The sequence below is a fragment of the Haemaphysalis longicornis genome, unplaced genomic scaffold, assembly GCF_048455015.1.
Source record: "Haemaphysalis longicornis isolate Haplotype H1 unplaced genomic scaffold, Haemaphysalis longicornis Haplotype H1 scaffold_4, whole genome shotgun sequence".
Lineage (NCBI taxonomy): Eukaryota > Metazoa > Arthropoda > Arachnida > Ixodida > Ixodidae > Haemaphysalis > Haemaphysalis longicornis.
In genome coordinates, this window is record NW_027526361.1 from 92,527,475 (window position 1) to 92,554,443 (window position 26,969).

The window sequence follows — 26,969 nt, forward strand, 5'->3', positions numbered from 1 at the left end:
CTGCAAAGGAAAGTTTGACATCCACCTGAATGCAGCCGTACGGCTACCAAGGAAAGCTATACAGCTTTCTCAGAAGCTTTGCAGTTGAAGAAAAATTCGTCCTGGTCCAGGATTCGAACACGGGACCACCGCTAAACCGGAGCAGTCGCTCTACCAACTGAGCTAACCAGGAGGCTAGCCGTTTGTAGCTCGAGAGCGAATTGGTCGAGAACTCGAAGTGAAGGACAGGTGTTGAGAACAGATTTAGGGGAAATCCCCAAGGTGGAGTAAGTTTCTGCAAAGGAAAGTTTGACATACACCTGAATGCAGCCGTACGGCTACCAAGGAAAGCTATACAGCTTTTTCAGAAGCTTTGCAGTTGAAGAAAAATTCGTCCTGGTCCAGGATTCGAACACGGGACCACCGCTAAACCGGAGCAGTCGCTCTACCAACTGAGCTAACCAGGAGGCTAGCCGTTTGTAGCTCGAGAGCGAATTGGTCGAGAACTCGAAGTGAAGGACAGGTGTTGAGAACAGATTTAGGGGAAATCCCCAAGGTGGAGTAAGTTTCTGCAAAGGAAAGTTTGACATCCACCTGAATGCAGCCATACGGCTACCAAGGAAAGCTATACAGCTTTCTTAGAAGCTTTGCAGTTGAAGAAAAATTCGTCCTGGTCCAAACTTCGAACCCGGGACCACCGCTTCGTCCTGGACCAGGATGAATTTTTTTTCAACTGCGAATATTCTGAGAAAGCTGTATAGCTTTCCTTGGTGGCCGTACGGCTGCATTCAGGTGGATGTCAAACTTTCCTTTGCATACAGTGATAGTAAATTCAGGCAGTGCTGAAGGCTCTATGCATACATAAAATAATTGCAAAACCTCATACAGCGCTTCCAATGCAATTCACAGGTAAAAAAGCACCAATGCATTAAATTTAATTGTACAAAATTTTCGCGACACAATTACATCACAAAGAAGCGGCATCCAGCGATAGGTATGTTCAGTCATGCACACAAGACAAAAAAATCTTCTGGGAACATCTCCTCCGTCAGTAAATCGCAGCCGGTGCTTATTTTTCAGCTCAGAAAGTTTAGCACCAGGCTATTAGAGAATAATTAAATTGCACGCAAATGCACGTGATGCTTCTCCGCCTGTATGGTTGTATCCTGCCCATTAAAATCTATATTCGATATTACCAGTACGACGGGTATTTGTGGAAGCGCACGGCCGCGAACGCAATAAAGCCAATGCGTTTCTTCGTATTGCGCACGAAAGACCTGGGCTTCAAATAAAAACAAAATGAAGATTATTGTATTGATTTCGCTGAGAAGCTAAGTTTCCAACCCATTATTCCAACACGTCCCGTGAACAGACCATAAAAGGATTTCTTTACAAGAGGTTAGTAAACTAAGCGCTCTCGGACGGCGTGTTCGCCAACGAATTTAGGTAAATTGTGAGAGAAACTTAAAATTTCAAAAGTTACCTGTCGAAATTTAGTTCAATTGCACAACCCCCTGGACTGGGTCTCGAAAGGAAACTCTCAGTAGAACCTATACGGGTTTCCCTTATGCTGCACAACCTGACGGTGCTTCAAAAAGAAAGATTGCGCATTCGCATTCTTTCTTCAATAAATGCTCGTGGCGTGCGTATTAGGACCACAAGTGACACGGGTTGTAATTTCGAGGTGGGCGCGGACGGCGGTTTGATCAGACGGTGTATATGGTGGGTTCAGCCGGCGGCATGGTGGAACTGTCCGTGCCCTGTAGTTCGGCCAGGTAGGGGACGTTGAGGTTCCTGCTGGGCACGCTTTCTCCAGAAATAAAGACGCGCTTTTCGGCCTCCAGAAATGCTCGTGCATTGTGTGTTAGGACTACGGGTACGGTTCGGGAATTTTGAGGTAGGCGCGTGCGGCGGCCGCGGGAAGTCCTTAGACGGTGTAGATGGTGGGCTCGGAAGACGTGGTGGTGGCGTTGTCCCTGTCCTGTAGTTCGACCAGGTCGGTCATGTGAGGGTCCCGGTTGGCCACTCCCTTCTGCTGCGCTCTCTGGCAGTTCTTGAGGTTGTTCATGAAGAGCAGGAAGTCGCCCAGCTCCATGCCGCCGCTGGTGGCGCCCTCCATCTCGTCGAGAATCTCGCCCAGGGTGTCCGCGTTCAGCTGCAGCGCCTTGGACAGCGCCTCGACCTGCGCCGGGGGCACCGAGATGCAATCGATGAATAATCTAGATGGAGTAGAGCAATCGGCACTGCCAATATGCCGAAGAGAGATTGTGTAATCTTGAGAACTGGCAAGCACTAAACTACAAGGGTAACAGTGTGCGCCGAGGGGTGGGACTAGATGTAGAAGAAGACCGTTAACTCAATGGAGCGGTGAAGTTTAGGAGTTTGGAGGCCAATCACGAAAAAGGGCATTGCAAGACAGGAAATGTTGGAGGGACATATACGAGGGGTCTTTGTCCTGCAGTGCACACAAACAGGTTGTTTTTGTTGTTGTTGCTGCTGCTGCTGCTGATGATGATAATGATTATGAGATTGTGCCATCGCATCTCGCATGGCGTTTACAAACTAACGTCTCCTGCAAGAAGCAATCACGGATGTGCTTCAGTTTGCGAGAAAAAAAAAAAAAAAACGTCATTAGCACAGGAATGTGTTGCTGCAATTTCCTGTCCTATATTATATCGCGCACCGTTTTTTGTACCCTCTGTGACGCTCATGAATGCGCGCCTTTATCAGAAGTCTTACTCAAGCACTTTGAGCTTTTGCCTTCGAATGAAACTATTTACTCATCCCCTCCATGATTGTTATCCTTGCCGCATTGACGTTCAACTGTCTCATAGAAGCGAAATAAAGAAAAAAAAAACTGTGGTTGATCCTTATTTCATAGAAATCGGCAAAACACGAAAGTGAAATGTGCCTTCACAGGAGCATTTGAATGTTTATTGTGCATTGATATGAACTTGCACATCGCTATTTATACAGTAGACTGTCGATAAACGGAACTTCAATGGACCGAGAAAACTAGTTCCATTTAGCATTAGTTCCGTTTACTGAGATAGATGTGTGAAAGTGCAAACTTGTGTGCGTGCACACTCTTAATACCATTTCATGGAACTCTAAGCACTAGAAGGTGAGCGTAGCTGGTAGATTTTCAGAAAGCAAGAAATCTACAAGAGGTTTGTACAAATCTACAAACGCTGCCATCAGCTGCTTTAAAAATTACGCAGGTGATTGCTCAAAATAGGTACAGTAGACTCTCGATAAACGGAACTTCAAGGGACCGGAAAATTTAGTTCCGTTTAACAGTTGTTCCGTTTACTGAGAGAGATGTTCTAAGGTGCAAATTTATCTGCGTACGCACTTCCAAGGGCATTTCATGGAACTCTAACCACTAGAAAGTGACTGTAGCTGATAGTTTTCAGAAAGCAAGAAAACTACAAGAAGCGTAGGCACAGCACTCACAAAGTTGATTTGGCAACAATGAGTCGCTGTGCACTACAAAATGCATCAATTATTTTTGTTCGAGTCCTTGCAACTGCATCTTCATGGAGGCTAGAGGCCTCAACTTCGCGAGTGCTTACGAGCCACCGAATTTAGAAGACGGCAACGCGGTAATGATGCTCGAATAGCACCACGATGGCACGAACGAGGCGACAGGAGGTGAGCCCTGAAACCTCGACGTCTTCAATCGAGACCGAACTACTGGAACAAGATCTGCGATATTGCATTCGTTGCGCTAACACAGCTGACCACTAACGAGACGAGGCTTATGAGGCCAACCAGGCTTTAAAAAAACAGGGAGGAAGAAAAAAACAACAAACACTAAGCAGCTGGAACATGCATAAAAAGCTGATTCTCATGCTAATGGGTTTCGCGAGAAGTTCCTTTTCTGGTTCTGTTTACACGGTGACGCGGAAGTTCAGTTAGGAATACCGAGAGTTTTTTTTACGTTATCTGAATACAAAACCAACCAACTTACAGGCTACTGTTCCGTTTAAGAGGCAATTCCGTTTAAACGATTTCCGTTTATCGAGATTCTACTGTATTTCGTCGGTATGGCACCGTTCGACGCATCAACGTTAGACACTGGATTACACGCGCCGGAGCATTGCGTAAATCCGATTGAAACCCCAGGCGCTCGCAAACCGTGCGAACGAAACCGAACGGGTTGTCAGCAAATCGTTTGATGAAGTCACAGTACGCTACAGCGAAAGGAGCATGATTTGCGGGTCGGCAGCAGTCTTGTGGGTGTGCTTGGCGAGCGACGTCCTGCTGGCGGGTCGCTTATGCAAAGGTGCGACCACATTGGTCCTGCTCCGTGGCGTGTACGCCACACGTTTGCGTTGCGACGAGCTCAGCTTGTGGAACGCGGCGGCGGCGTTCCACAAGCTGAGCGGCGTTCCACATAGGTGGCGGACGGGTAAACAGCAGCTTCCGCTGCTACACGCTGCCCTATCGAAGTGCCAACTATCGGCGCTTATTAGCGTCATGACGTACTATTTCGTTTCACCTCTCCTAGACGGCAGCACCATCTAGGAGAGGAATGGACAGGAGAGGAATGGACAGGAATGGCAGCACCATCTAGGAATGGACAGGTTGGAAGGAAGGACATAAGGCGCGTTCGTTCAACTTCCCGGGCATGACTTCATGGCTCAGTCGGTAGGGTGTTTCACACCTCCCGCTGCGGCCAGAGTGATCGTGGGCTCGAAACCGAGCGCCGCCGCGCCAATGGAACTTTTTTCTGGTGATGTCATTTGCGTGACGTATATGACGTCGGTGAGGTTTGTGTACCCCGGCATAAAACACTTGAGTGTTAAAACAAGGCAAAACAGAACAAGCCGGCCAACCATCCTCTGCGTACAATGTACACAATAATATTAAGAGAGAAAGTCCAGTGGTAACCGTCTGTCAGAAGCCCCACACTCGGAGGAGCGGTTAAGGAGAAGGTGCACTGGCGATACCATCACAGTCGATCGCGCGATTTTTGCTTTCGCGAGGCACACTCATGGGGGGCAAACCCATTGTCTCGCTGGAGAAAGGGAGGGGGCGAGAGGAAGGGGACAATATTTCTGGTGTGCCCCTTTTGCAGCCCCCTGCCGACGCCCATGGGCCCACTGGAGCCGAAGAAGACCCGCACTGGTTTTCTACTCCACTCCCAGCTGACATCGCTGCGTACTGCTGCCTTATCTTCTTGCCACTTAGTGGAAAGGCAACACAGAGAACTTCGGAAGCGCGTAAGTGCACTAACCAGTTGTACAACACTATCTTCCTCTCTGTCAATCCGAGCGCGTATAATTCCCACCTTTCTCATTATTTTCCAGCGCATCTGCCAGCGTCGCGTAACGATATTGTTGGGGCGCGATACAGGCAGCTGTGTTGGTTAAAGTGGCACGCACTGATCGCTTCTCGCTGTTGTTCGTACCACTTAATGCAATCATCTTTCCGCGCCCAGAGCGCACAAAGCATTCGAGCTGGTAGAAAACATTCGGCTTGTCCACCGATACACCTTGAAACTACGAGCGGGCAACATGGGATCCTGAGAAATTTGCTCTTACGCGGGCTAAATGCCTGATAACGCGGTTAGTTTAACTGCCTTGATAGCAGTTGTGCCAGGACTGGAGGGCATGGCTGGTTTGGCCAGACTTTCCGGAAAAATTCTCAATGCCCAAGCAGTACAATTTTTAAAAGTGCGCCGCTGCCACTTGGTCATGACGTACACCAGCCACTAAAAGCAGCATGTTTACCTGCTTCGCTCCATTCGGGGGAAAATAGCGAAGATCATTGTTGTTAGGAAGCAAAGAAATCGGCCACGCTTAATTAAGCTGTAGGTGCTTCGCAACGTATATCCAGAATTTTTGTCCGAGCCTACGACAATACTGCGTGGTAGGACCATTTGACACTTTTACTGCAAGGGACACTTTGCTCGTAAAGTCCGATCCGAATCCTGTCCTCCTCCGAGACTATCAGTGAGCAAACGAGTGAAAAGCAGGGACTGGCGTACTTTCTCGGTGAAGGCCTCCGTGCCCTTGGTGGAGCCGCTGTCCACCGACGCACGGTAGAGCTGCGGCACGTAGTGCTCGTTGTGGAGGTAGGCCTCCGAGTCGGCGGCGATGGCGATGTCCACGAGGCGCCGCATCATGATGCGCATGCACGACTCGGGCCGGAACTCTTCAGACAGGATGTGCTTGCGCAGGCGCCGCAGGGACACCCAGCCCGTCTGCAGGGATCGCAACGGCGTTGTATACTTTGAAATATCACGCGGTGTTGATCGCTTCCGACAGCGTGGAACAGTGCAGATAAGAGCGCAGACAGGGTGTTTAACGAAGTTCGAAGCAACGTCTGCACTTAGTGCTTGCACCCTCACAGAAAGTGTTTGTTGGACGAACAGTCGAAAAGGATGCAAAAATGGAATCGCTTTTGTGCTAGTTCACGTGACCTCTAGTGCTGCAGCGTTCATGTCGTAACTTCTGTTGTCATATTCAGTGTCTATGCTTACTGGCACTATGTCGGTACCATATAGGTTGCATTCACCGGCGTGGCGCGCATGCCACCAACCATGTATGTGCTCCGCCATGCAAGTTCCTCCACGTCCACGTTGCTAAGGCGACGAAGTATGCACGGGCCGTGCGCAGCGCAGGCGGCCGTGACTGCTGCATGTCTGCCAGCGGCGCAGTTTGTTTTAAGTGCGAATGCACTTTATAAGCGACCCCAAACCTTCCACCGCCGGCGGCGGCGGCGGCGGCGGCGGCGTCCGCAGTCCTCCTCTCTATATAAAAAAAAAAACAGCATCCGGCGCCAGGTTTCGATCCGAGGACTTCGCGGCCGCAGCGCGACGCTCTACCGACTAAGCCACGGACGCGACGCTGATATCAGTGTTAGTAACGCGCCTTATATCTTTAACGCATTCAAACTACTTCGTCAGCGGCGTGCGTTGGCGACTCAGCGGCGTTATAGCGGCTTGATAACTGCGTGGTGTACACGTGATACTACAAACCCGATGGAAGAGATGGAAGAGAAGGCGGCGAGGCGGTGGGCTGCGGGGGCCGAGCGCAAGCGCCGCAAGCGGGCCGACAACCGTGCATTCGCACTTTCACATTCTCCCCCTCGGGGAAATGCGGGGGAATTTTTTCGTGTACAAGGGGTGTTCGAGCGATTCCATAACGTAGGATGCGCCGCATTAACGTTTGTTACGTAAGGAAGGTGGCTGTTCCGTTCATCGGTGTGCACCAACCTTGCGCTGCGTATGCAATCTAATCCCAATATCCTTAGGAGTGGGTACAAGTTGGTTGTGGCTCAAAGCGTGCACAGTGAGCACCGTTGTGCAGCAGCGTTTGTTCGGGTAACAGCAGCAGCAGCAGCAGCGGCGTTTTGTCCCACCGAGCTCAAAAGCATTACCTCGACGTCAAGTACTGTCTTGCGCAGTGTCCCACAGCTTACCTGTCACAAGACACGAGTAAAGTCGTCAGCACAAATCAGGTGATATCGAGCTGCCGTGTTTTGGTATCGGCCACAAAGTGCTCAGTTCTCGGCCGGCGCCTCCCCCTTCAGCCGCTCGGCCACTTGCGATAGATGTCACTAGTCTCCCAGTAACCATGCATGCGCTCACTGCTGCTACGGTGCCATTTTAACTCAATCGGTGTGATCGTGGACGCTCACAATTTCTTCGGAAGCATTATTTGACTAACGACTCTGTCGTGGCCAGGATGCAGGCGCACCTGTGTCTGCATCCGTGTTCGCAGGCACCTGCGCTGCACTTTATAATGCCGCTTTCATTCGCAACCACGCCTCCATTCTCCAGTGCTGGCGCGGATATTTCAGGGGCAACTAGAGCATCACCACACGATGTCACTGCGATTATTCATATCTGTTGACGCCACGGCCGAGAATGGGGTGGTAACGGCACGAACGATGGACGCCGGGGCCTGTTTTCTTTTTTTCTGACTCGGCGGGCACTGTCATGGCGGTTTTCAGTGTTGCCAAGAGAAGAAATTGCCGCTAAACTTTAAAGGGACAGACAACCGATTTTTGTCGAATATATGTTCTCTATCCCAAATGAAAGCCAGCGTTTTATATAGCCCGGTAACCGCAAGCAATTTACAAAAAAATTGCGGAAATAATTTTAATTTGGCCCCAAACTTTCTGAAATCGGAAGGGTGGCGGTTCGTAGTGTAGAAACTTGACACTACAATATGTGTCCCGGTCACGTGACCTGCAAACCTAGAAGCTACTGTGACTGCTGAAACGTTTATTCACTTATTGAAAACCTTTAAACATAAGTATTTGTATAAGTTAAAATTGTATATGCATTTTTTAACATTATTTCGAAAATTTTTAAGACACGCCACCCGCCGCCGCTGGGCTGCTCTCAAGGTGGCTAACTGAGCCTCCATACCCAGAATCAACGACAGCGTTCAGTAAACAGACCCAGCTTTCAGTAAACAGACGCAGTAAACAGCTTTGATGATTCTGCCTGAGTCAGGGGCATTTCTTAATCCGAAATATTCGATTTCTGTTTCCAAATACACCAACGACAGCTTAAAAAAAAAAAAAAAAAAAAGGACGCGCCCGGGGAGAATCGAACTTCCGACCTCCAAAACGTGAAGCCAGATTCTACCTATCGTCCATCCCAACAAATGGCGCCTTCGTGCAGAATAGGGAATAGTGCAGAATAGTGAATTAAAAAAACACATAAAGGAATAAGATAGCCTGCGATTCACACTTTATTTTAGCTGGGGACTTTTTAAACATCGCTTTTCATCTCGCATAAAGCCAAAAGTATGTTGCCGCGCTATTGTATGTCATGGTTGCCAGCGTGATTTTTGGGAGGACGCACACGGGTCGTAGATCTAAAAATTTCGCTTTAAAAAGTTCTCGGGCTTTATCATCAAAACTGTTTCTCGTTAAGGTGCTTTAAGGGATGCCTTTTATTTGGGATAGAAAACATATACTCGACAAAAATCTGTTGTCTGTCCCTTTAATGTGAATACCGTCTATTTATAGGGCCAGAATTGATGTACCATAAAAGGCCTCTTCTGACATTTGTGCGGCCGGGACCATGTGCACAAGGCAGAACCGCAGAGTTCCACGTGACGCTCTCGCGAGTTGTGTCATTTGTTCTCGTTTGCGTCATACACATCGCTCAACTCGTGAAGTGTTTTCTCGCTAATTGTGAGGAGTGATGGGGATCAAACCCTGCTTATTGAGTTCCAATGCATGTCCCATAGCGAGTAATGTCGCGAAAAATCGTCGGTGTCTAACGAAGTCTTTCTGCTTATATACTTCTCGCAACCCAGATAAATTTCAAATAATGTACCAGAGTGTCGGCTTTCCCCTGGCACATAGGAGTGAATAGCCGAGGCACGAGTGTAGCAGAGTACGATCTTTAAGCTCCTTTTATGAAGTTTTGAGAGCATTTTGGAATGACCAGTCATTGGTTTTAAGTCTGGTTGGTCATGGCATGCGAAGACCGTAAATAACTTTGCTTGGTGCTCTGGCCTTAGATGCCCTTACAACGTTGAAAATTGCTGAAATAGATGCGAACTCATATTTGTACTCCGTGTTACTTGTTCCGAATGACGGAAAACTAAAACCAAAATAGAACAAATAAAACCAAAGATAACACTGTCTTCAATAGTTGCGCGTTCTTGCATCCACCGCGAGCGCAGTTACAAGGAACGGCCATGTGCCTGCAGGAAACACATCCGTATACCAAAAGTTGCAGAGGATCCCTAAGCACATTCTTATGTGATCAAAACATGAAAGAGTATCCTTTTCTTGGCCATTTTCACCGACGAGTCGTCTGCTGACGTCGACCCTAAGCTACAACCTTGACCTCTAACTTACTGGAACTATGCTCGTTGCAGAATCAATACCCATGCTGCTGCAGCGTGCCCTTAAAAGGAGCCGAAGACCACCTGAGACTGTTAGCGAGAGCTCGCTCCCTTTGCAGATGCTACGGCAGTGGTCACATGTTATTTTTGGTGCAAGCTCCATGGAACACGTCGCAGCCAATTGCCGCGCTAATTTTTCTCGCGTTTTATTTCTGATGCATATATCAAACGCGTTGCAGCCATTGGGAATTAAGAGAGCGTCGAATGTTCCTGCCGCAGGTATTGGCGTCAACATCAGTTTCCGGTGCGGAGGTCACGTGCTTTCCAGACAGCGTACGCCTTTTTAGGACGTCAAACCTAATCGAGTAACGCTTTCACCTAATGAAGGGCGGCGTCCTTCGGACGACGGCGCACTTGCCTGGTTCGTGTCTAGATACTGGAAGAGCCGGACGAGACGCCCAAACTCGTTCGAATTCAGCTTCAGCACGGGCGCGTGCCGGTGCGGCCTGCAGACGGCCAGACCCATTTGCATCTCGAGGAAGCGAGTGGCCTGCTGCGTCTGGCGCTCGCGCTCCGCTGCCGTCCACCCCAGCTCGGCGCCCATGATGTCCACGACGCGCGGCAGCATGCACTCGGCAGCGTTCGCGTCCACGTACGCCACGCCCAGGCGCCGAGCGAGCACGTCCACCGCAGTGCACGCGTACTCGTGACGCACAGCGTGTCTCACCTGCACAGCGAGGCAAATGAGCACTAAAGTGCTCTCGACATGCACGTTTGACCTGGGAGTGCTGTAGGAAAGGAACAAGACGGGGAACTGCAGGCCGGGAAACGCGGCACGCGGTATCATGAGCAGTGGCCGTTCCATCACAGGATCAAGCACGGTTGTTCCGTCTAGGGCACTGGGTCCTTGGCTCGCGGTAGCTTGCGCGAGAGTACAATTCTTTAGGAGGCCCATAGAAAAGAAGAGACAGAAGTTGCTGGATATCGCTGCCTGCTATCCAGCGGACCACTTTCGCGGCTGTTCCTTCTATTATGACGCTTCTGACATGCCCATGAAGGCCCTTGGTTAACTTTTCCTGTAGCGTGCTCATGACTTCTTGGTTGTGCGTAGAAATAGACAAAATCCGTAGTTTTATTGAGAGCCGGGTTTACGGGCAAACGGCTGCCCGGCTTGGCCTGGCCTGAGAGAACAGCACTGCATTTTATCGCATTTTACGCTCACTAGTGAGGTTGCCTTTACTGGAATGCAAACCTTGGGTTTCCAAAGATGTGCACGAGCCGCACTGCGCGCCACTATCAAGTACCTCGGCCTCGATGTAGGAGAGGCGCGGCAGCAGTCTCTCTCCTGGGTTCAGGGATCGTGAGCCTTTGGAAGAGTTTGCAGCCATTCGGGCCAGAAGCGCCGCCTGGTCCCCGTAGTAGTCGACCAGGTGCTTGGCCACGTCCGCCTCGAGGCGGTACTTCTGCAGCAGCTGCACGTAGAGTGCCGGGGACCAGTTGGCGGCGCCCTCCAGCTTCAGCGTCTTGGTGCAGCAGGGCAGCGAGGGCGGCAGCTCGTCGCTGTGCGCCAGCGCCGTGTCCAGCGTGCGCTCGGCGAGCAGCCGGTACCAGGTCCAGGCGCCGCCGGTGACGGTCACCAGGCCGCTCTGGCTCACTTCGATCACCGGCTTCTCCCGTCCCGTCGCGCTTTCTTGCACCGACGCAACCGACGTCCACGTGGACAACACCTGCGCATTTCCGTGGGCCAACACGTTCCGCTGCGTTGTTTTACAATCATGCCGGCAAGTAACAGAATGGCTATGCAGAGAGACGGGCTGAGGAGTAGGGGCCGACAGAGGTTTCGGTGAAGGGCTTGTATTAAAAAACGGAGGTTGGGCTATTACAATTACACAGATCATGAGCGTTTTGACGGCTATGAGATTTCGCGGACTGCAGGGTCCATAGCCTTCCACCTGCAGGGCTCTTCGCCTCTGCAGGAACCATCGCGCTGCAGTGAGGATGAACAGGCTGATGATAACAGTGATGTCGTCTATCATCTTTAGTCCTCACCGGACTCAAGTTTGCTTTCTGAACGCAGCCTCAAACTGCATGGTGAGAGGAAGCGTCAAAACGCAAACACGGGTTGCCTCCCTGAAGGAGGCAGCGGGACTTGTCCTCATGGAGCACAGCTGGGGCCGTATGCAAGGGACCTCGGTATACATGCGCCTTTGCCGAACTGGATGAAAGTGGTGGGCTACGGACCATTCGTCGAAAGACAATTCGCAATAGGTCATTTCGTAATAGGGTGATAGCAGGACAATTGGCCGCATAGGGCAGTTCGTCGTAGGTTATAGTGCTTCCCGTCGTTCTGTTAACAAAAGTCTTTATTAACGCAAAGGAGCCATCGAACGTGTATGTACAAACGGTTAAGGTTCTGGCGTCGTCTTAGAAAAATTCGATCCACCCTCAAGATGACAGTGCACGGGAGGCTGCGTGTTCCCCGGGCCAGTCATAACTCAAGGCTGAAAGTTGAGCGGCTCAGTGGGCCTCCAGCTTCCGGAAAGAAGTCTCAAGTCTTACAAGATAATTCCCACAGAATCAGCCCAGTCTCCTCTGAAAGTAAACCATTCAAGCCAAATCTTAAACATTAAGCTGCAAAGCCAAACACGAAAACAGCGAGAACCTTCGTTCGTAGTTAATTTTCCTGAAAATTTTGCCGCGAACCATGCATTCTGATTTTTCTTCATTACCAGCGCGTGGCCGTACCGAGCATGTTATTTTTCGTTTGAAGCGAAGCGCGTATTTCCTCCTCCTCCTTTCTTATGCGGCAGTATCTTGCTTGATATAGAAAAGAGGTAGCTTTTCAGTAATTATCCTAGACTGTTCTTGTTTGATCAACAATGTTCTCCATATAATTCGATGTTTCCAAAAGCAAAAGTGAACGCCGCCGCGGCATTCCACTCGCCGACGCTCTCATGTGCGTGTGTCACTTTGTTGACTGTTTCTTCGACGTTTGTGTTTTGTTCAATTTTATTGCTGGAACGTGAATGCGGCCGGCACAAGTTCGCTCCAATGAACGTTATTTCTACAAGAACCCTGTTTCGCCTCCCACTTCGTGACAATATAGTCGATAACAGCACGAAAGCTCTTCTTGATTTTGTTACTAGGAATAGAGTGCCTTGTGATGTACTTGTGAGCAGGCAGGAAGGATTGGCCTCTCTTATAAATTGCTTGTTGCCTCAATAAAAATCGATTGATTGAATAATCGATTGATTGATTGATTGATTTGATTGATTGATTGATTGATTTATTGTAGGGTTTAACGCACCGACGCAACAGGCGATGAGGCGCGCCGTAGTGGAGGGCGTCGGATTAATTTTGACCACCTGGGGATCTTTACCATGCGCCGAAATCTCGCGCACACGGGCGTTTTTGCTTTTCGTTTCCATGCCTCAACAAAAACATCTCGTTTGTCTGCGCCGTGTCCCGTGTTGTGTCCTTGTCTCAGTCTGTCGTTCCGCGCACTAGCAGGATAAACCAAGACCAACTAGCCCAATTCCCAGTTTTTTAACCGGTTCGTCGGAGTGACGAATCGCCATCTTGACGAATCGCCCTATTACAAAATGCCCTATGCGATGGATTGCCATATTACGAATTGTCTTATGCGACGAAAAGCCATATTACGAATTTCCCTATGCGACGATTTGCCCTACTACGAGTTGCCCTGCTACGAGTTGCCCTGCTACGAACTGCAGTTCAACGAACAGTCCTACAGCCGAATGCTACTGAGCCCAAGGACGCGGGTTCGATTCCCGGCCGCGGCGGCGGCTTTTCTGATTGAGGCGAAAAGTGAAAACGCCCGTGTGTTCGAGATTTCGGCGCACGTTAAAGATCCCCAGGTGGTCAAAATTAATCCGGAGCCCTCCACTGCGGCGCGACTCATCTACTGCGTTGCGTCGGAGCGTTAAACCCTACAATCAATCAATCAAGTGCCTTTATCACTCTAATTTGTCGCTAACGCGAGCGAAAACACTGCTTACGCGCGCACATAGTGAAGTGGCATGTAACAGGCCCTCCGCGAGGTTTCCTTTCGGCTGGAAGGTTAAAAGAAACTTTGATATTAGGCGTTCTGGTGAACTGATATGCTCCCGAGCTCGCATTTTTCGTCCTAGGCCATGCTGCAGTGTTTCTGAAGGGTGCTAAAAACAAACAAACAAACAAACAAACAAACAAACAAACAAACAAACAAACAAACAAACAAACAAACAAACAAACAAACAAACAAACAAACAAACAAACAAATAACCAAACAAACAAACAAACAAACAAACAAGCAAACAAACAAACAAACAAACAAACAAACAAACAAACAAACAAACAAACAAACAAACAAACAAACAAACAAACAAACAAACAAACAAACAAACAAACGAACAAACAAACAAACAAACAAACAAACAAACAAGCAAACAAACAAACAAAGGAATATGAGCTTTCTCACTACCGTTCGCGTAGAAGTAACTGCGAGATCAGCAAACCCGTCGTACAAAATTGCGTTAAGCGTGCGCCCGTTGGGGCTTCGCAAGTTTACACAGCGCAGTGAGATTTGATTTACTTCGTCGCGATATCTGCGATGTTTTGTCTACTTTGCTTTCAATAAGTCACATTGAGACTCAGGAGTTATATCTGCTGCGGGACCTTTTTGCTCAGTTTTGCTGCTTCTGCGCATGACAGCTGTATTTACAGGAAAGGGAACCCGTTAAATTTTCTGCTTACGGTTGCTACTGTATCGATAGTGCAAGCAGCCAAACTACGAGCTACGGCTGCTTAGCGAATCAAACGTGCTAGTCACGCGGGCGTAGAATGGCACAACGGCAGAGTGTAGAGCAAGCCCTCATTCACACAGCCGTTTTTCACCTCGTCGCGTCACCGCCTTCCGTCATGGGCGACGGTTTCTCGGGCAATCCCTCGCCGAAAACGGTGCGACGGTGACGGGAAGCCGAGCTCTACGTTTCCGTTCCGTCAACGCGACGGTACCACGCTCTGTGGTAAACCAGCCGATCACAAAACAAATTTTTACGGCTAAGTTCATCGAAAAGTGAGCACACGTAAAAATTTAAGCCATTTTCTTTACTTTCCAGATTAAGGAAGCCCAATTCTAGGCTAAACTGGTATAGGCAGACGACCCTGTACACAGACGGAGAGCTCCAGTACGAACGCTAGTCAGTTTACGTCTCCGTCGCGGTTTCTCGACGTGACGGTGCCGTGACGGAGAAGGTGACGGCTGTGTGAATGAGGGGCAACAAAAGCGGAAGAGGGTGCACACGTCGTTGAGCCTGGGCATGGCCGTGTTGATGTCGAGCTGCTCGTTCCACTCGCGCAGCAACTTGGAGACCGCCTCGTGCGTGGGCTTGGCGTCCTGGGTGAAGTCGAACTTCTTGTGCGAGCCCGAGATGAGGCACTGCTCCTGGAACGGCATGGCGCACAGCGTGCCCTTGTCGCTGGCCGTCAGGATGGCGAGCGTGCTGTGGCCGAAGTGGTACGGGAGCACAATGAACGTGCTCAGCACAGGGCTGCAGATCGCCTTGGCAGCCTGCGTGTCCACCTGCAGCGAAGAACAGAACGAGCACTTTTGCCTTTCATGAGCGCGATGGGACGTTCAAGGACAGTTGCTACGATGCGTCCTTGCGGGCGTCGACGCAAGGAAGCCTGAAGACGTCGTGGTGCTGTGTGGCGTTATTCCAGTGGATTAATATATGGCAAAAGGGCTGGAAAAGTTTGGACTCACGCCTTTAACGTAATAACCCAGGCACAATGTTATTAAAAACGCATGCCGGACAATTTAGCGCGAACAAGGCAAAGTATCTTACCCCGCTGGGTTTCGTGCTTCCATCAGGAATGCGATTTTAAAACATGACTTTTCTGTAGCGCAACACGCTCGGTGGTTTACAATTTACTAGCTAGGGCGTGTTTCCTACCTCTGTATACTTTTATATGTATAACTGGTTGTTTTCTGACGCAATCGCCGTGGTGGCTCGGTGGATAAGGCGTTTTGCTGCTGAGCCCATGGACGCCGGTTCGATTTCCTGCCACGGCGGCCGCTTTTGATGGAGGCGAAAAGCGAAAATGCCCGTGTGTTCGACTTTCGGCGCTCGTTAAAAATCCCCAGGTGGTCAACATTAATCCGGAGTCCGCCACTGCGGCGCGCCTCATCGCCCGTGTAGCGTCGGCACGTTAAACCTCGCAGTCAATCAATCAATCAATCAATCAATCAATCAATCAATCAATCAATCAATCAATCAATCAATCAATCAATCAATCAATCAATCAATCAATCAATCAATCAATCAATCAATCAATCCAACCAATCACTCACTCAATCAAATCAATCAATCAATTAAATCAACGTTTTCAGGCGCTCTCCTCGGTTCTTGGCTGATATCGCATTGGTACTGGTGTTATGGGGCGGTTGACCCCGAAGATGGGATAGACGTTACCTGTCGGAGGAAATCTGCCCCGTGACCCGTTGCGTTGATCACACACTTGGCCCGCACGGACCACGTCTCTCCGGTCAGCGAGTCCTTCAGGATGGCTCCCCGCAGCCGACCTGCCTTGTCCTTGAGGAAACGGTTGGTGCCGACGTGGTTCGCGACCACCGCGCCATGGCGGGCAGCCGTCAACGCCAGGGCCACGTTCATGCGGATGTCATCGATGGTGGCCTCGCGGAATACCACCGACCCTACCAGCCGGTCCTTGCGCAACAGCGGGAAGATCTCCTGGGTCTGAAGACACCCACTTCTGTCGAGCGCGTGTCCTCGAGGTCACGTCAGCGTTTCATATACTGGGGTAAACGCAAGGAATTTCCCAACATACAGGCGGCGGAAATAATTTTAATCATTGCACTAAAATTTCTCAAGTCTCAAAGGTGGCGCCATGTGACCTCTAAACGTGACACTACGTTACGGGTCCAAAATATTCCGTCGATTTCAACGCGTGATTCAAAAACCTTATAGAGGAATAGGAAAGGTCGCACATTACTGTTATTTTACCCGAGGACAAGTTTTCAAATACCTCTTTTAACCTCACCTGCAGTTAAAAGTACGCGGCAGCGCAACTAACTCTCATAGTTTCCAGCACACCTTTGGCGGGACACGTACGGATTGTAGATCTAATTCCGATTTCAAAAGTTCTTAAGGCGCTAACAGCAAAACCGTTTCGGGTGGATGGGTTCTAAGTGATGCCCTTTCATTTGAGATAAAGAAAATAGACTCGACAAAAATCAGTTGTCTGTACCTTTAAGGCTTGAAGAGCGTTGCAGACTGGATTTGTCAAGCGATTTTAGAAGCGCTTTCATAATTATGGCTGCAGGTGGCTTCCGCCCTTGAGACCTACTGAAAACAGGTATACTATAGTGATGCACCCGGTAAAGGCGATTGCCACATGTGATGCTGCGTAACGCTAACTGCTGTCTCAACTAAATATTTTGTACATACCGATATCTGAAATGTTATGGGGGCGAGGGGGGGGGGAGGCAGAGATAGGCTTCAACACTATAGTTAGTTTGCTCAAGGACTCCATAAAAGGAACGCAAGTTGAAACGGTGGTAAGTGGATGTACGAACTCCCTACTAATGAATGACATCATAGCAGCTTGTATGAGAAACTTCTCGTTGCTTGAAATGATTGTGCTGAGGTGACGAATGAATCCCGTGAGGGTTAAAAAAAACTAGTTGTTGCACGTCGCTGACACGTCGCTGACAATGTTCGCATGTTTATCCTGAAGCATGTAACGGCCCCTCCGCGGGAGCAGAAAAAAAAGAAATGAAATAAACTGAATTGTTGTCTAATTATAGGATGCTTTCTCGGGAAGCCACTGCACCCAAATTTATTCCAATGTGGACGTCAGCAAGAGCTGTGTCGCCGCACTCGGGTCAATCAGTCGCGCCTCCCGCGATGACTGATTAGAGGCCCGTTCATGCATGCGACTGGAGCGACAATTAAGAGCGACGCGGTTTCTGTCGCTCTTGTCGCATCGCTCTATAGTGGATCTTGTCACGGCGTCGAAAATTTGTCGAGACCAAACGATGAGAGCGACGTGAGCGACGCGACAAGAGCAATGGCGGGAAACTAGAGCGAAAAATCGCGTCGCTTTCGTCGCTCCAGTTGCAAGTGTGAACGGGCCTTAAAGGGACATAAAGGGGAAAAACAAGTTGGCCGGTATCGATATAGGTTACGGCGCCGATAATCTAAATACACCATTCTCGGGGGAAGCCAGTTGTTTAATAAGACAGGAAACGCCATAAACGTGAAAACAGGCGACGATGCCCCCTACGCTTTTGGCACTATACGGTTTGTGGCGTTACAAAAGTTGTGAATGGCGAGAGCTCTTTGGAGAAGCATCTATAGATGGTTTCCTGAAATAAACGCTTCCGAAGTGGTTGAAAACGTGAAATAAACGTAAATCAAAGCTTTCCGTGAGCTCATCGTATCTGAAAAACACCGACTGCAGTTTTTATACGCTGCGAGGCAGGCTGCTTCCTTGACTATTCAGTGAGCCGTCATGCTTTCGGTTTCGTTTTCGGAAAACATTGGTGCGTAGTTAGCGAAGTCAATAACTACGACAGTGAGCACCCGAGCTTCTGCAATGAGTATACCCGGCAAGAAGCTGCTAAAGGCCCTTAGTTAGAAGCGGCAAAAGGAACAACATGCACTGCAGGTGGTTAAGCGACCCACCTGACTTTCCAATCTCCCGTTCTCCGCGCGCGGATATTGCAATCGGTAAAGCGTGCGCGCGCCCGGTTCGAAACATAATCGCCCGTAAAATGAGCTTACTGCGAGTTGTTAGCTGACCGGTTCGCCCTTGTGCTTATCCGTTCGCTTCGAGCCGCCTTTGATAATCCGTAAAGCGCTCGTCGCCCTGCCCTTGCTATGTTTGAGGCAGGGGTAGCGCGGGCTACGACGACTTCACGAAAAGTCTGCCGTGAAAAGTGTTCATTTCACACTAGGTTCGTGCCGTGCGAAATCAGATAATATGAGATTGGCTGTGTTCCCCAGCCGACGTGAAAAGAATGCGCCCCTCTGAACGGCCCCAGCCGCGAGCCCGGGACGCCGCGCTTGATATTTCAAACGACGCTTGGGGTCAGGAATACGTAGTAGGCGGGCATGCCGATCGTAGGAGTATATAAAAGCGTTTCTCATTCCGTCGGTAAAAAATCATGAACGTTCAATCCAGTCTCTTCGGCCAGAGAAACGTTGCTGTAGTCGGCCATGGCTCGGAGATGTCAAAGGCCAGTGTTTGCCAGTGTTTGCTCCCTTCCCTGAACCGCACCGATGCGGCCGCTGCTTCGCTCCTAGTTTGCGACGCAATGGCTACGTCCCGAAAAAATGAAAGGGAAGTGGGTGAAAGAAATGCCAGCTTTGTTTGCCTATTTCTCAGCAAATAAAGCATCGTTACTCGTTTAACAAAGACCGTGAGAGCTACGAAACGTATGACCTTTCAGTTAAAACAAAATTTCATTAAGCCTTTACTGTCCCTTTAAGATTGAAGGTATGGGTCAATGTTGGGGGTCGAGCAACAGCTAGCTAGCCCATAACATATATGAAATACGCACAGATATATTCCGCAGAACCAGCAGGTGGCGGTGACGGTTGCATTACGGGAGCAGCGTGTGAGGTGTTCAATAGGCGTCAGTCTTGCGTGCTGGCTAGTGTATTTGAGTCAATGAATGAGGTGGCGTGGAGTAAAAGGCGGGAGGTATTTATGTGAATGGAAAGGTGGCTATACACTGTGTAAGACTGGGGTGCACTGGCCAAATGCCCTGTATTCAAACACCGCTTAGAATAAGACACATTACGACGCGAACGACGGATAAATACATGGACGTAGAGCGTTGGACCATCGTTATTGACGTCCAAGCACGCAGTAAAAATGGCAGAATCTCCCCTCCGTGGATGATGGCGAGGGTGGGGAGTACGGGGACTCGAAATGACATCCAAGTTGCGCCCCGAGTGACATCCGATTTGCGCCCCGACCGTCATTCGATTTGAGCCGTGAGTTGCACCTTGATTATTCCCTAAATGAAACTGCGACTCATGGCTCAAATCAAATTTCGCTTGATTTTTGCTTGATGGTGGTGTGCGCACAGATGGACGCGGACGGACATCGGGAGGTCCTAAGGTACTCCGCACCATTATAGGCGAGGGAGTAAGCCGTTCGACTCACGGGAACTATCTCGCGGTCGTAGCCCAATGGGTAATACCCCTGTCACACGGGCACTTTCAATCGCGATTGAAGTGAATCGCGATTGAGTTTTCGAGCGCGCTCGATGCACTGCCGCTGCTACACGGCCCGTTTCAAACGCGATCGAGAAGTTGCACCGGTTGCGCTCGTGTACGCCAGATGGCGTTAGCAATGTACTTGCGGCCGGCGTCTGGTAACTTCGCGCGGTCGTAGGTATACGTAACTATGTAAATGTTACAGAACGCTTATTTCGGTCAAGTTATTTGGCACAATTTGCGGCGTTAGTTTAAGTTGTCACCTTCTGTGCCATTGCTGAGCGGGGACGAGAGTATCGCCGCTTTGGTTCAATCGCGCTTGAGAAACCAGGATTGAGTTCGAGCGGGATCGAGCTCGATCGCGATTGAAACTGCCGTGTAGCAGGGGCCCGATCCGGATCGACTCAATCGCGATTGAAAGTGCCCGTGTGACAGGGGTATAAGACGACTGACACTAACTCTGTCTGGTCTACCAGACTCAGGTTCGAATCCTGCCGGTGCCTGCGTGACTTTTCGCGATTGCAAATGCTATACGCACGGACGCGGATGGACATTGTGCGGTCCTAAGGTACTCCGCACCTAAAAATGGGGTAGAAAAAAAGGGTGGCTGAGGAATGCCTGCTCACCTTGGCGCTGCTTAGCCAGTAGTTCTCGTTTAGCGATGGCCTTTTGAAGACGTACCAGTGAGTCTTGAAGTAGAACCACACCGAGAGCGCCTTGCGCCAGTTGTAAAGCGGCATGACGACGTGCACCGCGTGGCAGAGGTGCGGCGCCGAGTTTAAAATGGCCTGGCGCTCCTCGATCGCCTGCAGTTCACGCGTGGCGTGAACATGCAACTTGTGCCTGAGAGAAGTGCGTTTTCACGCTCCGCGAGCATTCACAGCTCTATTTTCCAAGTTTCTGAACCGGTGAAGGTGCGGAGGGCGCTTGCGCGACGTCAGCTAAGGAACTTTCGACTTTATCGTTCGCATCACATTAGGTCGAATAAGCGCTAATTTTGCGTTCAGTTAATGTTCAAAGTCTGCGAGTGCCAGGTTAAACTTTAAAAGTCTTCAAACTGTGCAAACGCAGGATATGTGTGCCTTAGGGCATGATTTATTCGTTGTTGCTTTGCCGCTTCGCACGCTCCCGTGCGAAACGCTATGATTCAGCTCTGTGAAATGCTGCTAATCTGCAGTGCGTCGATTTTTGTATCGTGCAAGATTTCAGACAAAGAAAAAATAGGCGGTGTAATGCTGCCAAGAGAGGAAGTGTAAGGCCAGGTAGGAAAGGAAAAAAGAAGTATCCAGTTTTGTATTTGTAGAAGATCGTATTTTTTTAAATTCTCAATTTCATCGCTTGTCGACCGTTCACAAAAGGAGTTAACGAAGTTTATTGATTGATTGATTGATTGTAGGGTTTAACGCGCCGACGCAACGCAGGTGATGAGGCACGCGGTAGTGGAGGGCTCCGAATTAATTTGGGGCACCTAGGGATTTTTAACGTGCGCCGAAATCTCGTACTCACGGGCGTTTTTGCTTTTCGCTTCCATAAGAAAAGCGGCCACCACGGCCGGGAATCGAACCCGCGGCCTCGTGCTCAGCGGAGTTAACTAAGTATTCTGCAACGTTGCGGAATGTTATAAAGCACCGCATCACCCTGTTTACAATGTGACTGCATATCCCGTAATGTAAGTTGGGTTAGATTTTAGGTCAGGTTTCTGAACAGCGTGTGGTTTATTTAGGCCAAACTTTGGACACGGTTCAAACAATGTGGTCTGTTCGAACTAAGAGGCGGTGTGCGTATAGAGAGCACAGTTGGTATAACCCGGTTCCTGATTTACAGTGTAGTCGTCGTTTCCAGTCTCACCACCATTTCGAGGTGGACCCCGAAGGGAACAAAAGACTTCGGAATGGAATTCCTAGATGCGTCTTCTTTGGCAAGTGGAAGCACGGAGTAGCCGATATGTTTGACACTCATATCGGCTACTCCGTATGAAAAACTGCTCGCTGCTTGAAATGATTGTGCTGTGGTGACGAATGAATCCCGTGAGGGTTGAAAAAAAAAAAAAAAGTAGCTGTTGAACGTCGCTGACAATCTTGACATGCTTTTCCTGAAGCATGTCTCTTGGCTTCATCACAACGGCTATTTTTTCTTCGTTTGAAATCTTGCACGATACGAAAATCGACGCAGTGCAGATTGACAGCGTTTCGCAGAGCTGAAGCATCGCGTTTCGCGCGGAAGCTTGCGAAACAGCAAAACAACAAATAAATCAGGCCCTAAGGTACACATTTTCTGTGTTTACACAATTTGAAGTCAATATTCACCGTTTAAGCCAGTGTTGAGCCGTCATAAAGTTCTACGCCGTGATCTCTTGAGTTTAATTGAAAAAAAAACGATTTCGTTAGACAAAACAAATTTAAATAAGGGAAATGTAAGAACACTGACTACTAGTACTAGTATATACAAACCTGGCCGAATTTTTAAGGATATATCTTCACGGCCGCTACGAGTTCTGCTGCATACCAGTGTGTGATATGCTGTTAATAAAAGTGCTTCCAAAAAGTTTAAATAATTTTGTTCAGTTGAGTGAATCACATGCCCAATTAGGCAATGATTCTTCCTTTCTTACGTAAAAAAATGGGGTAACAAACTTCCAATAAATTGCCTGGGCAGATTCCCCATTTTTCTTCTTGCTATGCGTGTGACAAGAATTTTTCGTGACAATTCAATGGCTCTACGGCGTAGCTTTGTATTCTATCCAAATTGTGTCATAGACGAGCCGGTTAAAAGTAACCGCTGCTCACGGCAACGCTGTTTACGATAAATATTTTATCTATAAAAGCGCTTTCGAATGTTCCAGACAACGTTGGCTGCATTGTCTCATGTTTATGCTTTACCCAGACCTTTACCCAGACCGCCAAGCATGCATATTTCGAGCCGTAATGAACATTGGTTTGTAAGTCAATGCGACAAAGCCCGAAGGAGATATCAACACAATCCTTCAGGAAGCTTCCAAAATGTCCCAAGCCTCTAAATGAAACTTGGATGACACATCAATAAAATAAAGAGCTTCGACGAAAAAAAAACATAATCTTGTACAAGTAAGCAACGAGACGAAAAGCAGCCATCTTATTACCTGCAGTGCGATTCCCGCTTTCTGCCTTACAAGCTTGCTTGTCCAGCCTTCTTGATAGTTCGCCATAACAAGTAAACCAGACGCAGTTTAGGTATTTCATTGACAGCGCTGAGCACCGGGCTTCGCACAAAAGCTAACAAAACGGCGTTATCATGCCGTGCTGCAACTGAACCGGTTGCGGGACACAGCTCGGAAGTTTCTTCCAATCATCTAACTTACGTAAAAAGGTCCTTTCGATGCAGTCAACCCCCAAAACGGACGGGTTAGCGCACGGGAATTGTTCGAACTGTGCCATTGCAAACAGCTAGCATTTTTCAAAACTCTTCACCAGCTCTTCACAACCCGGGCGGCGCAATGCGACTGTCAGCGGCAGCTGTTGACGTCGTGGGCATAATCGAGTTTTGTAACGCAGGCTTCCGCCTATAAACTTTTGCAAACTTATGTTGCGCGTTTTACTGTCTCCGCTATTCGCACTGCTGATAAGCACCGGTGGTGAACTCGAGTGACAGCTGCAGATTCATGCTCAGGTAAACTGACGTGCAAAGTTGAATGCCAATGCGTCTCAGGTTCAATTTCGTTTGACACTGAGGCACCAGTTTGTGTAGGAATGCGCTTACAGAAGTTGATGTTGGTTTTTATTTAGCTTATTTACCAATCCCTGTTGTCACACCATTCTGTTCGCGGAGAGCACCTGTCGGTTTGTGTCGAAACAGTTTTATATAACGTGCCCTTGCTCTGCATTGAACCTCATCTTGGTTTCTATCATGAAGTTTGCTTTTGCTCGTTACGCCCGTGTCTGAAACGAAGCAACCTCTACAGGCAGTAGCGCGATTGTTCGCGGTATGGACGAACGCTCGCGCGCGAAAACCTTGAAAGTGCCCTTTAAATGCTTTAGATCTATAAGATAACTAAACAAGATGCTTCAATTTATTCCTTAATATTTTGGCTTTATAAGCCTATTGTGCATGCGCCTACCTGGTGGTTGCCTTTAAACAGCTTGAGGTGGAAGGGAACCAGGGGCTCATTGTAGCCGCGCGCTGTAGCTGGGAGAAATTTGTTGCCACGGGTGCTGGCCCCAGCGCCGAAGTCCTGCGGGAGGAGATGTAAAAAGCGATTGGCTGGTATCCGGCCATGATTACCGTTCTCTTCAGACACGCCGCTGCATGAGGAACAGGTTGGCGCAGGGCTGCGCGTGTTTAGTGGGCCTCTTCCGTTTGCCGCATGTTTTATCGCATAGCAGATAGCCGGCACTGTGTGAGGACGTACCGTGAACCCACCAGCCAGGAACGAACAAAGAAGATGCGGCTGAGTCCCTGCCAAGGAGTTTTAAAAAATTGCTCCTTGGTTTCTGCGACCTATCGTCTATAAGTTTCGTTGATATTTCTTAATGCGCACAAAAAAATGTGCGTGACCTCCTGTGGTGGCTCAGTAGCTAAGGCCTTGTGCTGCTGAGGCCAAGGAAGCGGGGTCGATCCCGTCAGCGGTGGCCGTTTTTCAGATGGAGGCGAAAACCGAAACCGCCCTTGCCCTGAGATTTCGGTGGACTTTAAAGACCCCCCGGTGACCGAAATTAATCCGGAGCCCTCCACTACGGCGCGCCACATAGCCCAGGTGTAGTTTCGCGGTGCTAAACCACACAATCAATCAATCAAAATAAAATGTGCGTCCTTAGAAATAATGATTACTATAAAGGCCTCGCGTAAGCACTGGGAGACGTATACATATATGAGGAGAAAAAAATATGTAAATTCACTTTCTGCCGCATTGGACGTGACGTCGTCTACATTCGTTGCTCAGTGCAGTCGTCTTTTCCGAAACACTGCTACGTCCACATTGCCCATTAGTGTGACGGCCCAACAACATAGCTAAACATAGCTATGCTAGCTAGCTATGTTAGCTAGCTAATGTAGCTAACATAGCTACTCAGGTGAACTGGAGAGAGAGAGAGAGAGAGATAGAGATATATATATATATATATATATATATATATATATATATATATATATATATATATATATATATATATATATATATAGAGAGAGAGAGAGAGAGAGAGAGAGAGAGAGAGAGAGAGAGAGAGAGAGAGAGAGAGAGAGAGAGGTTGTACAGATGCCCCCAGGAATCATGGCCCACCACTCATATCGTTGCTGCTACTGAGGGCAGTATACCGTTCGGTGGTTTGGGTAGCTACGCTCTTTCCTCCGTTTGGCGGTATTCTGCTTGCCCATGTGTCCTTATTCGTTTTGTCCAAGGACACTTCGACGTAAAGTGTGACGCGTGAAAACAAACGCATAGTAGTCATTTTACCACGAGAAGAACGATCTCTCACGGCAAGCGCCTTTACTCGAGTGATTAATTACATCTGCTTCACACCCCGTAAGCAGCCCCCGAACGGACCTCTACCATTCTTTCCTGGACGCATGAAACTTTTTGTTCATGCGGGAAGGAACATTTTGGGATGATTCGCTCTTGTTAACGTTTGAAACTCGCTACAAATACAGCATCAAACAAAAAACCTCGTTAGGAAGAATCTATACATAGATTAAAGGGACATAACTGCATGAAATAGCCCGACAGTTGACGCGCTTTTAAATCAATTAGGCTTTTCAAACTTTACCCTCATTCGTAGCCGGATTTACCGCTCGTGAGAGCACTGCTTTACTTCTTTGATTTGGTGAGCGATGAAAAGGACTCTCTTCTAGTTGGTACACTGCCGCGGAATAATTGCGTGACGCAAAATGTAATTGGGGATCTTAAGGAGAGCACCAGGCCTCAGGTGATTTTTTTTCTCACTCCGAGCGTTCTGGAGATAAAGACCAAAATAGAAGCCTGCTTATAGAAGATGGCGTATGGTAAAGGAAGATCCACCAACAGGCGTAAATTGTTTCGCCTAGGGGGTGGACACCGGAACTGATGGCGTCATTGTTTCTCAAAACTAAAGAGAGATAAAAAGGAACGAGTAAGGGCCACGCGGGTCTAAGATAATATACACAAGGTTACTGTAAGCTGTTCACAGTATTCTTTGTAATCCCCGCAGACCTTTCGCAAAAAGGGTTGCCCTTTTCTAAACATTCGGAATAAGTTTTCCGAGCTAAAAGGATTACGCCCTGCCGAGTGTGCATGGCATTTCCACTAGAACAGTAGTTCCTGCCGGCTATCCTCCCATTGCATAACGTTCCGCTCGGGCGGGCAACTCTCTGAGGGGGCTTAGTTTAATGATAAAACTAAGAATTAATGCCAGGGTGACGGTAAAAGCATTACGCGCTTTTACGTTACCCCTGGCATTACCAGCATTAAGTTTGAATACCCGATACCATTTCACCGCATCTGAAAACATTATTTGCTTTCACAGCGCGCGGTCGCCGCAACGTCACAGCCCGATCGAATTTACTTCTTAGAGGATTTCCCACTGAAAGGATCGGTCGCCGGGGCACGTTGGACTGCGGGAAAGCACGCCGGATAACAGGCTCGCACCGAAATGTCAGCCTACAATTCGAGCGACGCCGAAGAAAGTGGAAAACATGGCCTAGTCGCTTTAGCAGCTTGAAGTTAAGAATGTTAAGGCATAATCCAATTTTTTTCTGCCCATTTAAAACACATTTTTACGAGAGAAACGATTTTGAAAGCGGCGATTTCGATTTTACAGGAGAGGCTATACGGAGAGGGCTCTTGACGTAATTTGGTCGGTCGAGCCTTCAGTTGACGTCATTGTTTAGGCGTGTTACGACCGTTGCGACATCAGACCAAATTTGGCCTAACCGGGGACGTCGGCTGGAACGATGCATCCTGCGAGTT

General features: G+C 48.8%; 1 protein-coding gene across 1 annotated transcript in view; it reads right to left on the reverse strand.

Moving 5' to 3' along the window:
• Positions 1 to 936: 936 nt before the first annotated feature.
• Positions 937 to 26,969, reverse strand: part of LOC144179089 (putative glycerol-3-phosphate dehydrogenase, mitochondrial) — a 38,129-nt gene continuing 12,096 nt past the window's right edge. The window contains exons 3-10 of the mRNA XM_077707297.1: positions 24,150 to 24,263; positions 20,683 to 20,862; positions 16,280 to 16,564; positions 15,109 to 15,387; positions 11,108 to 11,530; positions 10,222 to 10,530; positions 5,975 to 6,190; positions 937 to 2,161 (exon numbers count right to left, since the gene is read on the reverse strand). Of these exons, the coding sequence (XP_077563423.1) occupies positions 1,907 to 2,161; positions 5,975 to 6,190; positions 10,222 to 10,530; positions 11,108 to 11,530; positions 15,109 to 15,387; positions 16,280 to 16,564; positions 20,683 to 20,862; positions 24,150 to 24,263 (2,061 nt within the window). The 3' untranslated portion in view covers positions 937 to 1,906. The remainder of the gene's footprint in view (positions 2,162 to 5,974; positions 6,191 to 10,221; positions 10,531 to 11,107; positions 11,531 to 15,108; positions 15,388 to 16,279; positions 16,565 to 20,682; positions 20,863 to 24,149; positions 24,264 to 26,969) is intronic.